At 54.7% G+C, this 15731-nt stretch overlaps 1 protein-coding gene across 2 annotated transcripts in view; it reads left to right on the forward strand.

Moving 5' to 3' along the window:
* The window catches only part of NKAIN1 (sodium/potassium transporting ATPase interacting 1), a 41110-nt gene extending 26931 nt beyond the window's left edge, over positions 1-14179 (forward strand). Inside the window, exons 2-7 of one of the 2 annotated variants that reach the window (XM_045995205.1) lie at positions 7400-7537; positions 9114-9194; positions 10443-10640; positions 11331-11391; positions 12005-12086; positions 12236-14179. In XM_045995205.1, the coding sequence (XP_045851161.1) occupies positions 7400-7537; positions 9114-9194; positions 10443-10640; positions 11331-11391; positions 12005-12086; positions 12236-12245 (570 nt within the window). In that variant the 3' untranslated portion in view covers positions 12246-14179. The remainder of the gene's footprint in view (positions 1-7399; positions 7538-9113; positions 9195-10442; positions 10641-11330; positions 11392-12004; positions 12087-12235) is intronic. The other variant, XM_045995291.1, reaches the window with a different exon arrangement.
* Positions 14180-15731: the final 1552 nt, after the last annotated feature.

The following is a 15731-nucleotide window of genomic DNA, read 5'->3' on the forward strand; positions in this document are numbered from 1 at the left end:
TGTCCCCCAGCCAGCTTCCTGGGGCTAGGGTGGGCCCGTCTGCATCACTCATCCCTTGCCCCCACCTGGTGTTGGGCTCCTGGGGTTGGCGTCTAGACAGGCTAGAGTATCCTACTGAGAACAGAGGCAGCCCTGACTCAGGGCTGAAGGTTCCCATGGCAACCGCATCCCCCTTGGCTGGCAGCTACCTGATAAATAAATAATCTGGAGGGGGTGGGGAGCTAAGGGCAGGGGAGGGGCAGCTGGGTGGCTTCACCAGGGAAAGGAGAGGGGTGGGTTAGGCTTGAGGTAGGATTGCGGGGGGGCCCGGACTGGGTGGGGAGGGTGGCTGGTAGTGTTGTAATGGCCCCGTGAGAGGACAGCAGTGGGAGAACGTGGCCAGAGGCGAGAGGGATTCAGATGAGCAGGAAGGAGAACAGTACCTGAAGTTGAGCTTTCTGGCTTTTGCAGTTGGACACATCATGGGTCCCAGACACTGGAAATGTATCAAGTTCACGACAAGCTGTCTGATGGGTAGCCAGTTATAAAGGGGCTGGAGGTTGAAGGGAGAACAGGTAGCGCCGGAAGGTTGGGTGGGCACCTGTTTGCTTGGACAACATAAAGCATAAAGAGGGCCCGGGAAATGGACTGGGGGGTGTTCTGACACTTAGGGTCCTGGCTGCGTGGGAGGGTAGAGACCGAGTTCTGTGTTGGCACCTGCGGCTGGGCTCTCACCACGGGAGTGCAGCCGTGAGCACCTCCCGCAGAAATCCCCGCCGGGAAGTGTGCCTTCCAGTGCAGGAGGCAGACGTGAAAGGGAAAGGGAGTGGGTAATACGGTAATCTGTGATAAGCGCCATGGAAACAATAAAGCAAGGGGAGACGGGGAGTTCTGCCGCAGGGCATAATTTTAAATATTATCTGGGAAAACAAAACAAAACGGGGCACCTAGCTGGCTCAGTTGGTAGAACATGTGACTCTTGATCTTGGGGTCATGAGTTCTAGCCCCACATTGGGCATAGAGCTTACTTTATTTTTTTTTTAAATTTATTTATTTGACAGAGATCACAAGTAGGCGGTGGGGGGGGGGCAGGCTCCCCACCGAGCTGAGAGCCTGATGCAGGGCTTGATCCCAGGACCCTGAGATCATGACCTGAGCCCAAGGCAGAGGCTTTAACCCACTGAGCCACCCAGGCGCCCCTAGAGCTTACTTTAAACATACATATAAATTAACAAATGATATGGAATCTCTCCACCACCGTATGAGGGAGGTGTAGGGAATGATACCCATTCTGCAGGTGAGGAAACTGAGGTGCAGGGGAGTGACGTGACTGGCCCCGTGGCACGAGGATTCTAACCGTGGTTGTGCTTCTAGCCCCTGAACCAGATCCTCATGTGCCCGTGGGCAGAGGAGCAGGAGGGAGGGAGGGCATGGGACCATGAGAGCTTTGAGATAGAGGCATTCGCTGGAGGAGGAGCGGGCCCTTTTCTCTTTTGCTTTTTTAACGGAAGTGGCTTGAGTGCTCAGGAGCCGGTGGGAAGCATCCTGGGCAGAGGGAGAGGTTGAGTTACAGGCAGGAAGGGTCCGGGATGGGGTGAGCACCTGAGGAGACAGGAGATGGGGTCCAGAGTGGAGGCGGAGGTCCCTGTCTGAGGAGAGGGCGGGTGGGGGGGCTGGTTAGGCAGAGGCCAGATCCCCTGAGAGGGAGGCTGGATGGGTCCCAGGAGGGCGGAGGACAGGGAGAAGATCGGAAGTGGTCCGTGGGCAAAGTGAGTTCCCCAGAGAAGCCTAGTTGGGTTGTGGGGTGGTGGCAGGGTGGGGGCGAGCTCTCGAAGTTGTGGTGATGGACCTGGCATTGTGGGGCTCCGTGTCGGCCTGGGGAGTGGCTCTCTCCAGCAGCACTTGGCTGCTTTGCAAGCAGGGGGAACACTGTTAATTGGGTTTGTGCAGGTACGGGCTTTTCCTGACAGGTATGAGGGGAAGGCTGTGGGGTCTGCGAGTCGGGCTTACAGGTGAAGCTCATGCGGAGGTGAGGGGGCATCAGCAGTCCCAGCGAGCGCAGCGGGGATGTAAGGCTCCGGGGAATGCGAGGGGTGGGGGGCTAGAGGCAGGGGACTCAGTGGGCTGGACCCGGCTGGTCCCCATCACCGTCAGGGCCGTTGGGAAGCCAGCTGGGGAGGGGGGTCCAGCGGGGGCTGTCGACTTGGTGACTCCGGAGGCGGGGTAGTCCTCATGGTGGCCGTGGAGGAGCGATGAGGGGAAAGGTCCCGGGGATGGTGTTTGAGAGTTAAGAGGTTGAGGGGCTGGAGGGCAAGAGGGTGGCCCCTGGATGTCAAAGAATGCTGCAGGGATGAAACTCATTTCTGGGGGAGGCCAGGACTAGGTGGCGGGCGGATGACAGGTTCTCCAGGTCTGTAAGCAACTTAGGGACCCCAGAGGATCCCCCCTCGCCTTTGGGCCCAAGGAATATGGGATGTGAGAGGAGCACAGAGAAAGTAGCATCCGTGGGTTCAAATGGTGGGGGGGGGGGCACAGGCTGGTTTGGAAGGGCTCATGAGGGGGTGGGGTCGGGGCGGGGGGTCAAGCGAAGCAGTGCAGCGCCTTGAGGAGACAAGGGTGGGGGGCTGAGGGGCAGGCATGTGGGACTTACTCTGTGGGTCTGACAGATCCACGCAGGATCTGGGTGACTTGTTCTCATCTGTCACTCGGGATGGTCTGGGCACTCGTCCTCGTCCTGCTTATCTGGGGTCCTGGGGGGGTGCTGGGGGATCACTGGCAGGCCCAGGGGCCTCAGCGATTGCTCCAAGCTCTGCGGGTTTCCCTGATGAGGGAGTAACTCGACGGGTGCCTGGGTGGCTCAGTTGGTTAAGCATCCGACTCATCTCAGCTCAGGTCTTGATCTCAGGGTCCTGAGTTCAAGCCCCACATTGGGCTCCAGGCTAGTGCGGAGCCTACTTCAAACAAATAGACAAACAAACGACAAAAAACATGCAAAGAGAAAGCACTTGGACAGGGGCGCTGGCCAGCACCGTCCCCCACCCCCATCCCACAGGAGGCTGCAACAGTCGTCAACAGGAGCTTCCGTCCTGGGCCTGGCCCACCTAGGAGAGAGACTCAAGACCTGGCTTACAGGCCGGCCAGGTTAAAAACAAACAAAAAGCCCAAGGTCACTCTCCCTCAGTGCAGGTGCACTTGAAATGTTTTCGAAGGAGTTTTGAAGGTTCCCATTGTCCCCCCACTAGTCCTCCCATCAAACTGACAGGACACAACAAGGGCAGTTAGAACTTAAATCACTGCGGCCCTTAGATGATTGTTCTAAGCTGGTGCAACCAGATGGGGAAGATATTCCCCCGATTTGTTTGTTCTTTATTTGGTAATTAGTCGCATCTCACAGCTGCACAAGCAGAAGTTCTGGAATATCTGACTTGGCTTTCTAATCAAAAGTAGTAACTTTAGGATTGAAATTATTTATAAGATGCAGAATCTCAATTAAAAAATATATATGGAGGGGCACCTGGCTGGCTCAGTTGGTAGAACGTGGGGCACTTGATCTCAGGGTCGTGAGTTCGAGCCCCATGTTGGGTATAGAGTTTACTTTAAAAAAAAAAATAAGTTTACACCTGGGTGGCTCAGTAGGTTAAGTGTCTGCCTTTGGCTCAGGTCCTGATCCCAGGGTCCTGGGATCGAGTCCTGGATCAGGCTCCTTGCTCAGTGGGGAGTCTGTTTCTCCCTCTCCCTCTCCCCCTCCCCCTCCCCACCACTCATTCTATCTCTCTCTCAAATACGTAAGTAAATTCTTTGAAAAATATATTAAAAATGTAAAAATAATTAAAAAACAAAGCTTAGGGGCACCCGAGTGGTGTAGTCAGTTGAGCCGCTGACTCTTGGTCTTAGCGCAGGTCCTGATCAGCAGCATTCAGGTCTGGGTGGCCGTACTACACTGATATATGACCGTCCATTTCCCACCTATCTCCCTAACTAGACTGAGTTCCCTGGGGGCAGGGACCAGAGCTTATTCCCTTCTGCACGCAGCACTAGCACGGGACCTGACGCAGAGCACATGTTCTGTGAACAAGTAGGTAGACAGTGACCCCCGAAGCAGAGGAGGGTGGGCCACACTTTGGAAGGTTGGAGGGAGGGTAGAGGGAGGCCAGAATGATGGCTGACAGTGACCAGAATGGCCAGGGCTCCATATTCAGGGGGAAAAGTCATCCCTCTGGCCAATCAGGGAGGTCTTCCTGGACCTTCCTTCCTGGAAAAGGAGGGAATTGTGCTGTACTTTGAAGACCAAGGAGGACTTGCATAGAGGAAAAGGGAAATGCAGACAGGACTTCAGCTGTTGTTTCAGCCGCTTCGGGGGTGGGGGTGGGGGGCAGGAGCTGGCTGGGGATAGAGGAGAGTGGCAGCTCCCAGCAAGCCTGCGGTGCCCATCTGAGAAGCTCCCACTGTTGCGTCTTCTCCTAATTAGCCACCATTTATTAAGTCTAGTCGTCCGTTAGTCTGCGTGATATTTCCATATCCTCATAACGACTTCTTGGGGGAAGAATTGCTTTCCCTATTACCGTTGGAGAAATAGTCTCAGAGAGGGAAAGTAACTTGAACGAAGTCACAGAGTGGCCATTTGAACCTGAGCTTTAGTGACTCCAAAACTTTTCGTGGGAATTGTCCCCCTGTTCGCTATGTTAGTGAGGTCCCTGGGAATCCAGAGTGGTTGGAGCAGGAGGCCAGGGGTACAGCAGGGTGACCCCATGTTTTAGGAGGGCATTTCCTGGCAAGGCATCTCCTCAGCTACACCATGAGCCTGAGCAAGTCTGTCTCGGCCACCTCCTCTGTCCTCTGATGGCAGCCTCCTTGCCAGGAACAGATGCTAGCTGAGTTGAAAACATCAAGTGGACCCCAAACCAGCAGGGGGCTCCCCAAGGCCTGGCAGAGTCCGGGTGAAAAGGAGATGAGCAGAAGTGGGGCAGGAGCTATTGGGAGCAACCTGGGGAGTTTCTCCCCCAAGGTCAGCAGACAACTGGAGTCAAAGCAGGAAGGGCCCTTAGAGTCCTGTAGTCCAGTGGTCTCTTCTGTATGGAAGAAGGAGCTTGAGGGTCACTGGGGAAGGTGGCCTGCCCCAGGGCACCCAGGAGTCTGTCAGACTCTCAACCAGAATCCACACCTCTTAACTCGCAGGCCAGTACCAGCAGGGAAATGGGATGGGTTGGTGCCAAGGTGGGACAGGTGGCAGAGAAAAGCAGAATGACTGCCCAGCTCTGCCACCTCCCTGCAGCGTGACCTTGGGCAAGTCACTTCCCTTCTCTGAGCCTCATGGTCTCTTGCTTGAGAACAAGATCATGATCCCAGCTCTGCCTTTCTGCCAAGGAGCATCCAGTGGGCGATGAACTTGGAAAGTCTGTAGGGCCCTGCGGGAGGAGTCACCAACAAGAGGCAGGCTGGCGCCAGGTGGGTGGATGCCAGGGCTGGGCCTGCAGCTTCCTGGGTCTCTGCCCAAGCTTTGCCATCTGTGTGGTAGCGCCAGCCCCCCCCCCCGCCCCCCCACCCCGCTCCCCACCTCGCAGCCAGGAAAACGGCTTCTGGGATCTTCTCAATCAGAATCTTCCCTGTCCCTTCCCAGCCATACCCCTTCTCTCCCCTTCCATATAAATCAGGACTTTGGGTTGCAAGTGACAGAAATCACACGTACAAGGAGGGAGAATTCATTTTCAGCGTGGCTAGACCCTCAGACCAAAAACTACGTGGCCTGGAGCCTCCCCTTGATTGTTCGCTCTTTCTCCCTCTCTGTCCCTTTGAGATGGCAAAGGCGGCCACCAGCAGCAGCGAGTGACATTGCACCCATTCAGATGCCCTGGCAGACAGCATCTCTGTCCCGGCTGCTCCGGCAGCTCTCCGGGGTGACTCTCGGGAGCTGGCCACAGGGCGAGTGCCCAGTCCTGACCAGATCCCTGTGTGTCGATTATCTGGTCAGGATTGCGTCGTGAGCCCACTGCTGAAATTAGAGGTGGGCTCAGCCCCACCCAAGCCGCAGGGACTGAAGGTCTGGGAGGTGGTTTCCAAAACAGAGAGATGGGTTCTATCAGCGCGAGCAGAGGTGTTGGACAGTCAGTAACAATGGATGTCACTGACACCTTCGTTCTTAATGAATCAGCTGAATCATTGAACCAGGGGCTCCTGGAAAGGGACGACTGGCTGAGTCCTTTATCGGTTAACTTTTGGGTAACAGATCATTCTGGAGCAGTCGTTTTGGGATTTTTGTTTTGTTTTGTCTTTAAGATTTTATTTGTTGATTTGTCAGAGAGAGAGATTGAGCACAAGCAGAGGGAGGGTGGGCAGAGGGAGAAGCAGGCTCCCCGCCGAACAAGGAGCCCAACGGGGAACTCGATCCCAGGACCCTGGGATCACGACCTGAGCTGAGGGCAGTCACTCCACCAACAGAGCCACCCAGGCATCCCATGGAGCAGCCATTTAAAACAATCACTTTATTTAGGTCTTGATTCTGTAGGTCAGCTGGATGATTCTTCCGGTCTGGCTATGTGTTTTTGGTCAGATGGTGGGTTGGCTAGCATTGGAATGATCTAGAATGGCCTCACTCACATGGTTGGCGGGCTGTCATGGGCGGTGTGGGGAGGGCTTGATTCTCCTCTTCTCCAGCGGGTCACGGGGGCTCTTCCATATGGTGTTGTTCGTGTTACAAGTATAGCAAGTGGGCAAGCGCCGGGGCACACGCAAGTTTTTCAAAAGATCTTCACTTGCACTGCGCTGCCTAATGTCCCACTGGGCAAAGCAAGTCACATGACTAAGCACAGAGTTAGTGGAGAAGGGTGCTGCCCCAGAGCACGGAGACAGGGAGAGAAAGAGCTTGATGTCAATTTTGCAACCTAGACAGCTCCCTTGGGGGAAGGGAAGTAAAAACAAATCCCTTTCTCTGCAGCGCATGAATTCCACAGGCCAGGGCAGCCTCCCGATAGCAGTGTTTGGAAGAGCGGACTCAGGCCCAGGAACATTCCTGCGCCCTTCAGGGCGGTGGCTCTGCTCCTGGCCAGGGCTGGGGGAGGAGGTCTGGATCCTAACTCCACCGGCTCTCAGCCCCACGTAGGGCAGGGGAAGAGGGGAAGGTGCTGACAGGGAGGGCCTCTTGGCAGGGAGGAAGATGTTCTGAACCCCAGCTCCCTCCTCCCCTCCCCGAAGTGATGACCAGGGCTCCAGGGCTCCGTCTCAGTTCGTCCCCCCAGACTTGCTTCCATCTCCCCATCTCCCTGTGGTCTGGGAGAGCCGGGACGGCTCTGAGACTTGTGAGCAGTCAGGCCATGGTGGCTCGTCACCATGGCAAGTGGTGTGCCCTGCTGCATGAGGTCCAGGGGGCGTCCCTGTCCTTCCCTTCCAGGCCGTGACCGTGGCCTCAGCCTGCTCTCTCCCACAGGTCGCTGCGCTGGAGCGGCAGATCTTTGACTTCCTGGGCTATCAGTGGGCTCCTATCTTAGCCAACTTCCTGCACATCATGGCAGTCATCCTGGGCATCTTTGGCACCGTGCAGTACCGCTCCCGGTACCTCATTCTGGTATGGCTCCCTCGGCCCCTCCCACACCCCTGCTCCTCCAGCCAGAACGCCGCCCCACCCCCCCGCGGTACCCAGACCCCCGCTCTCTCTTAGCTCCAGCCTATTCCCAATGCTTCTTTGCTCAGCAGAGAGACGAGATTGATATTTTCCCTGAAGGATTTCCTAGGGAAAAATCCAAATATTAACCAGCTGTGTCATTTAGTGAGTGCCTGCCATGTGCGAAGCACACTGCTAAGCGTTTCGCATGTTTCACTTATCTTTACAACAGCCCTGCAAGGGGTGTCTTATCGTCTCCATTTCTCAGGTGAGGAAATGAGGCTCAGAAAGGTTGCGAGGCTTCCTAAGGTCACACAGCTAATAAGTGGCAGGATTAGAGCATCAGATCCTGAGTAAAGGCTGCATCAGCAAGCCAGTGGAGGGACGGAATTCATCTTCCTTAGTTTCTCAGGTTGCTTTGAGAAGACTGGCTTGGCTTTGGTCCTTTGCTGTTCAATGAGAATGTGGTCTGATGGCAAGTGGGGCTTTTTTTTTTTTTTTAAGATTTTATTTATTTATTTGACAGAGACACAGCGAGAGAGGGAACACAAGCAGGGGGAGTGGGAGAGGGAGAAGCAGGTTTCCCGCTGAGCAAGGAGCCCAATGCAGGGTTTGATCCCAGGACCCTGGGATCATGGCCTGAGCCAAAGGCAGACGCTTAACGACTGAGCCACCCAGGCGCCCCGCAACTGGGGCTTAGAGGTTAGTGCCTCCTGTGCTCTGATCCCAGGAGTGGATTGTGTCCCTGGCTCCCTCCTCCTGCTTTCTCTGCCCAAGCCCTGGTCCTTGATGGTCTCTGTTAAACTCCTGTTTTCAGCTAGGCTCACCCTCTTCCCCTGCTCTTCCTCAGTGGCCCGCTCACATGCCTCTTTGGAGGGAAAAGCCTTCTCAGTCGCCTTATTACACACACGCTTGACGCCTGTGATGACGACGACATGCTTTGCCATTCCTGCCACAGCCCATTCTGGCTCATTCTTGGGCTTTGCCCACCTCCCACAGCTGAGCTCCCAGAAGCCGGGTGAGCAGCACCCTTCGAAAACTCTGTCTCACCCGGGATGGGAGACTCCTTCTCTCTAGCTCTCAAGAAGGCCCCGGGCTCTCCTACAAGCGGTGCTGTGCGCAGGGAGGCAGCAGTGGCATCCAGGCCCAGGGCTTGGGTGGAGACGTCCCGCTCCTCTCCAGCTCTCCGGAGCCGGCCTGCGTCTGTTCTTCTCCGCAGAGTGCATTGGATCAGCTGCCAGAGGACTGGAGCTTGAGGAGCAGGTCCACCTCTTCCCAGCTGTGTGATCTTGGCAAACTTAAATCTCCTCTCTAGGGCTGACGTCGGTTATCCTTAGAGGGAGAGCAGTGCATTTCATGCAGGGCTGTTGTAAGGACAGGACCGATGGAATGATTTGTAAACTGAAGTGCTCTCTGCGTGAGACAGTGTAATCACTTCCCCTTGCAAAGGTCTCCCTCGGTCCCAGAGCTCTGGCTCCATTGACACGACCTATCCCCGCTCCCCCCGGCCCCACCCTGATCCCACCTCTCCTCTCCCCAGTATGCAGCCTGGCTGGTGCTCTGGGTTGGCTGGAATGCATTTATCATCTGCTTCTACCTGGAGGTTGGACAGCTGTCCCAGGTAAGCCTCAGGCCTGGCAATGCCAGGCAATGCCCATCCCCTAGCCAGGGGCTCCTAGTTTAGTCTGGGGCTTCATCTCTTAAAAGAGACCTCCCTCTATACACTCAAATGATCTGTACTCCGCAGACCCTACCCCCACATTTTTGTTTCTGGCCTCTTCTGCACTTCTCAGAAACAAATGATGGGGCAGATAAGGCTGAGGGTCCGAGAAGATGGGCCGGGTGGCACTTGATCACAAGCTCCGTAGAAACCAACCACTTGCAGTGGTCCTGGAAAGTGCCCTGGGGCCCTACACATGTTCAGGGCAGGGCATGAAAATAGCATGCCCTTTGTACTGCTTAGGCCACAAAGATTTGTGTCCAGTTCTGATCAGTATTTTCAGAAGGGAAAGAGATGAAGTAAACTTAGGGAAATCAAGTGGACCAGGTCCCATGCAGAACTATGGAAGAAAGGGGAAGTTTTTAGATTGTGGAAGAGCAAGCCCAGAGGACACAATTTTTGGTTTTGGTACACAAGAGGGGAAAATATATGAATGGGAGCATTGGCTTTGTAGTTCTGTTAGCTCTAAATCCCAGCTCCAACATTGCCAAGCTGTGTGACCTTGGGCATGTGGCTTACCCTCTCTGAGCTTGAGTTTTCCCTGTCCGGGGAGTGCAGATAACCGCTTCATGTGATTGCTTGAGGGGATGAAATGAGATTATCCATCTCAGGGCTTGGCACCTGGTCAGAACTCAGTGAATATTAGCTAACAGGCTGCAGGGGTAAATGGAGAGATCATGTTGTGGGTGAGAACCTCTGATCTAGGGCGGCCCATTCTCCATTCCAGATGGGGACACCAAGGACTAGAGAGGATAGGTTTGCCCAGGGCCACACCCAGAGAGCAGTGGAGAGGCTGAACGGGCTGCAAAGGAGTCTGTTTTGAGGATTTCACCCATGGCTGGAAAACTGGACTCAATCATTGTTAGTGTCCCTCACATCTCTGAAACTTTGGGGCTCCTGTGGGTCAGCACTAGCCCTTTCCGCCTCTGGTGGAAGTGTGAGACCTATGTAGTCATCAAGTGCCACCTACTGGCCAAATATAGACTTGCAATAACGGACTCCCTCCGTACCCTTCAAATCAAGCCAGGAGAGGAGACTGCTTCGACGGTCCAGGTGTGAAGTAGATCTTATATAAAGTTTCCCGGGGCCTGAAGGAGATGCCCCCCACCCCTGGCCCCAGCTCAGTATCCTAGGCCCCTCTGCCCCCAGGACCGGGACTTCATCATGACCTTCAACACATCCCTGCACCGCTCCTGGTGGATGGAGAATGGGCCAGGCTGCCTGGTGACACCTGTCCTGAACTCCCGCCTCGCCCTGGAAGACCACCATGTCATCTCTGTCACCGGCTGCCTGCTTGACTACCCCTACATCGAAGCACTCAGCAGTGCCCTGCAGATTTTCCTGGCTGTGAGTCCTCCTGTCCCCCCTAGCCCGCACACTCCCAGAGATGTAGTCCACCCCAACCCCTTTGTTTAGCTCTACTTAAGAAAGGGAGAACCTGGATCTTCCAGCCTGCCTGTGCTTCTGTCTGGCTCTGTCTCCATATCTTGTATCTCTTCCCTTCACCCCTGCCCCAGCTCCCATTCCAAGAGTGAGCAGATTTAATGACTAGGATGAGTCATCAGACTATGAGTCAACCCAGTCTCCAATGTATCCGCTGTGTGACCTTGGACAAGTCACTTGCCCTCTCCAAGCTTATATGCTTATTCACAGAAAGGCATGACCACATCAACTGTGTAGAGTTGTGAGAGTGAAAGAAGAATGGCTCCAAGATGGTAATATAGTTCCCAGGCTTGCCCTCAGCACTCCACACATCCAAAGTCACAAAATCCTCGTTCCCCTTAATACGTCAGTAAAGTATTGCCCAGGTCCAGCTGGGAAAACTGAGGCTCAAAGAGGTAAAATAATGACTTGTCCAAGTCCACTCACAGAGCACAGAACGGAACCAGATATGTTTGACTGTAAGGCCCAAGTATTTAACTTGAAGTTGTTATGGGTTGGCATTCATCCTCGCACACCCCGCCCCTCCTGTCCTACTGGGCCCAGCCAGGCGCTGGGCGGAGGAAGAGCTTCTGTCTTCTTTCCTTCCACCCCCAGCTCTTTGGCTTCGTGTTCGCCTGCTACGTGAGCAAAGTGTTCCTGGAGGAGGAGGACAGCTGTGAGTGCCTAGCCCCTAGGGAACAGGGATGCTTGGTCACACACCACCCCATGCCTTCAGCACCCTGGACAGAGCCCTGTGCTCCCTGGGAGGCAGGGAGACCTGGGTTGGCCAACTGGCTCCTCTCGGTGGGGGAGAAGAGGTGGCGGGGTGGTGCGGGTCTGCATAGCCAGCACATTCTGGGCTGTGACCCAGACATCCAGGTGCCCAGTGCACGGCTCCAGCACTACTCTCCACTCACTCCTTTTAGGTTCTGCCCCTCAGAGGAGCTCCCCAAGGCTCACCCCTACCAAGGAACGCGGGTGCCCAGCCTTGTCCCCCCACTACCCTCCACCCCCACCCCCCAGGTCTTGCCCCCTTAAGTGGCTCAAGCCCTGCTCCCTTAAAGGATGGCCCACCCCCGAGGCTCTCTATCTGCTTGGGCTTTGGCCCATTCTGGCTGAGCTCCTGCGAGTCTCGTTCTGCTCCCCATAGGTCCAACTGCAAAGCCCCTCCCCCCCAGGTATTGTACTGGGGTCTGACCCCCTCAGATTCTTCCTTTTCAGTACCCAGCCTCCCATAACTCATACCCCACAGGCCTATCCCTAACTGTGCACCACTTCCCCTTCCGCAGTTGACTTCATCGGTGGCTTTGACTCTTACGGATACCAGGCGCCCCAGAAGACGTCGCATTTACAACTGCAGCCTCTGTACACGTGGGTCATGGCTCCCAGCGGGGTGGGGTGGCGGGTCTGAGGCGTTCCTGTGGGGGAAAGACGGGCAGAGTGGAGCGGGGAGGGCAGCCGGATCACTCTGCCCCATACTTTCAGCGTCCACTTCCCTAACCTGCCTTTGTTTCCTGCAGGTCGGGGTAGCTTCTGTCCCGCGCGCCCATCCAGTTGCCACGAGCTTGCTGGCTAGACTGAAGCCGCTCGCGCGAGCTCCGGCCAAAGTAGCAGGCGCGCCCCCTGGCGGCTCGCGGACCGACTGCAGCCTATGTCGGCTGAGTCTGCAGCGGACTTGGACTTGGCCCTTCGCAGCCCTACTCCAGGGATGGGGGCGGGCCGGGCGGGGTAGGGGATCTCGGGGTTTGTATTTTTTTTATCTCAGCCTTGGCGTGCGCTGGGGCCTCCCTCCCTTCTCCAGCCTCTCCCTTTCGAAACCCTTCACCCCACTTCCGGTCCCCTGTCCAGAGAGAAATGGCATTCGCCCCATCTCACCACACTTTCACCAGCCCTAGGGAGAGTTACTGTGAACTAGAAGCAGGAATCCTGGGTTCCAGTCACAGCTCTGTCACCAACTCTCTGTGTGACATCTGGCAAGGCCCTTCCTTGCCCTCTCTGGGCCTCAGTTTCCCTCAATTAAAATAACCTCTTAGCAGATGGAGCGCTTTCTAGCCTTTTCATTTGACTCTTAATTCCCGGGGCTAGGCTGGGATTATAATTCCCATTTTGCAGATGTGGAAACTGAGGCCCAGAGATATGAAGCGATTTGCTTGAGGCCACACAGCTAGGCTTTGGAGGAGGCAGGCCTTGAACACAGTGTACCTTCTGTAGTTTCAGACTCCAAAACCCAGTGCCTGGTCTCTGAATCCCATGTCCAAACCCCCATCCAGATGGAACACTCTAGAACCCATGTGATCTACATCACACACACCACCACCACTCGCCAGCGCCTCTCTTGAAGCAATATACCTGTTCTCCTGTTGGGAACCAGATGAACAGAGCCCAGAGCCCTGAGTTCAGTCTGACCCACAGGAAAGCCCTCCTAGACTCGGCCCCTGTCCACCCTGGGCCAATGTTTGAAGGTCATTCCAGTAAGGAAAGGGAGCATATCTCAGCCACCCCATCCCCTTCCGGGTCCCTGAGGCCGGGTCTGCTGCAGCCATGATCCCCTGTCCCCTCAGCAACTCCACCACCCGCGATGGCTCCATCCACCTCACCGGTTGGAGGATCTGTAGTTCCAGAATGGAAGACAGCTGGTCAGCACCTACCGATCACCAGTTTTCAAAGATCACCAGTGTTTATGAGCACTCCAATGTCCAAGAGAAACCTCTAACAAGCCCAGAAGGAGTTGTGAAGAGGCAGACTGGGCATATGGGTCATTGTGTGGGGTCGGGAGGACCAGCACCCTTGAGAGCAAACAGATGAGAACTCATTCTCCCCATCTCCTTCCACAGACACCCCTGAGGACCTTGCTTCTTCTGTGTGGGCCGTAAGTCCAAGGGCAGGAGGGGCAGGTCTCAGCTTCCCAATCTGTGAAACAGGAGTGGCCCTGGATAAGGAGGGAGGGCAGAAGGCATGGGGGAACTGGAGGGAAACGCATGGTTTGTATGCCTGAGCCCATCCACGGTGACCACTCCACTCCTCAATCTCTACCCTCTGATCTAGCCTTCCTTACATCTAAGGCCAAAGTATCTGGAGCTAGGACCCCATCCTGCTATCCCCTCTGCAGTGCTGTGCCAAGGAGCCAGCCCCAGGAGTTCCACTGGCCACCCCGGGGCACTGAGGTCCCCTATGGTCTACCCAGGTAGCTAGGGGTTCCGCTCAAGAAGGGGGCAGCTCCCTTCGGGCCTGGCTGCTATCCTGCTTCCAGGCCAACTCCTGCCTCCAGCCCTCTTCGCCCATCCCCACTCCCCAGCCTCCTTTCTACTCAACGGGTTTAGCCACTGGTGCTTTGAAGCCTTTTGTTTTTATAAGATGGTTTTTGCAAGGGACCAAGTTCTTTTCCCACTGGGACCTTGCAAGGCAGGGAACGCTCCCTGGTTTCTGGGCAGGTGGGTTCATTAAAGATGGTGTTTTCTTCTCTATCATCCTGTCCTGCCCTGTGAGTCACCAGGGTCCCTGCTTGAGGGTGAGCAGGGGCGGGGAGTCAAGGTCACTGCCATTATTATCATTCCTGGGGCCCTGGCCTGTGCTGGCTGGCTCTGTAACTTTTGGAAGTCACTGTCCCTCACTTTCCTCATCCATAAAATGCAGAGGAGTGGCTCAATCAGTGGGTTCCCAAACCTGGCTCACAACCCCTTTGTGAAAGCTTTCTATTTATTTTTCTGATTAAGTGGAGTGTAAGTTGATGCTTCCAAATATCCTTTGCATCTCAAGTCTGTCCTCTTCCTGACAGTTCAGTTCCTGACTTAGAATGAGTGGCAGAAAGTGCTTTAGAAACAGAGTCCTGGGACAGCCTGGATCTTTTCTGGCAACACAGCCAGAATTGGTATTTTGAGTATTCAAAATTTTATTTACTTTTGTGATTAGATAATGGGTATATATGGTACAGAATTCAAAAAGTTCCAGGAGTTTATGTCTTTTTACCTATTCTTCGTATCTTTCCAAAGACAGGCAATTCTTTGTCAACTGACATAAATACTTTTTCCCCTTTTCACACTCAATTTTCAACTTCCTCCTTAACTCTGAACCTTGGAAACCTTCTCCCAAGAATACACGTGGAGTTGCCTCCCATTGTGATTTGATAGAATTAGGATTTGTGTGAAGATTCCCAGGTAATCCTGAAACAGAGGTTCTACAAAGATGCCCCAGGTTCATCACACAAACCTCTGTGGACCCCTCCTGGTCATGGAGGTCGGAGGAAAATCAGTCACAGACACCGTCTTCAAGGACTTTATGGTTTAGTGAGGATCCCACAGGATGGGACCGCAGAAGGGTGAATGCTGCTGGCAGAGGGTCAGTGCTGAGGACAAGCCGGAGTGAAAGGCTTTTGTTAATAAGAGCTCAGGCAAGAGGTCACCTGAGTGTCCTGGACAGGGGCACCAGCATGAGCACAGATGTGGAGGTAGGGGAACACGTGTCGGGGGAGGGGAAGGACAGCCTGGGACAGACTGACCAGAGGAAACTTTGATGGGGAATGTGTTAGTTTCCCATTGTTGCCGTAGATTACACATTAGTATCTTTTTTTTTTTTTTAAAGACACTCTTTTAATTTTTTTTTTTTTTTTTTTTTTAGATTTTATTTATTTATTTGACACAGAGAGAGATCACAAGTAGGCAGAGAGGCAGGCAGAGAGAGAGGAGGAAGCAGGCTCCCTGCGGAGCAGAGAGCCGGATGTGGGGCTCGATCCCAGGACCCTGAGATCATGACCTGAGCCGAAGGCAGCGGCTTAATCCACTGAGCCACCCAGGCGCCCCTTTTTTTTTTTTTTTTTAAGATTTTTAAAATACATTTGAGAGACAGACAGCAGGAGCAGGGGGAGCGGCAGGCAGAGGCAGAGGGGGAAGCAGGCTTCCCGCTGAGTAGGGAGCCCCATGTGGGGCTCAATCCCAGGACCTGGGATCATGACCTGAGCTGAAGGCAGACACTTAACCGTATGAGCCCCCCAGGTGCCCCCATAACATTAGTGTCTTAATA

This window comes from Meles meles, chromosome 1 (genome assembly GCF_922984935.1).
Source record: "Meles meles chromosome 1, mMelMel3.1 paternal haplotype, whole genome shotgun sequence".
Taxonomy (NCBI): domain Eukaryota; kingdom Metazoa; phylum Chordata; class Mammalia; order Carnivora; family Mustelidae; genus Meles; species Meles meles.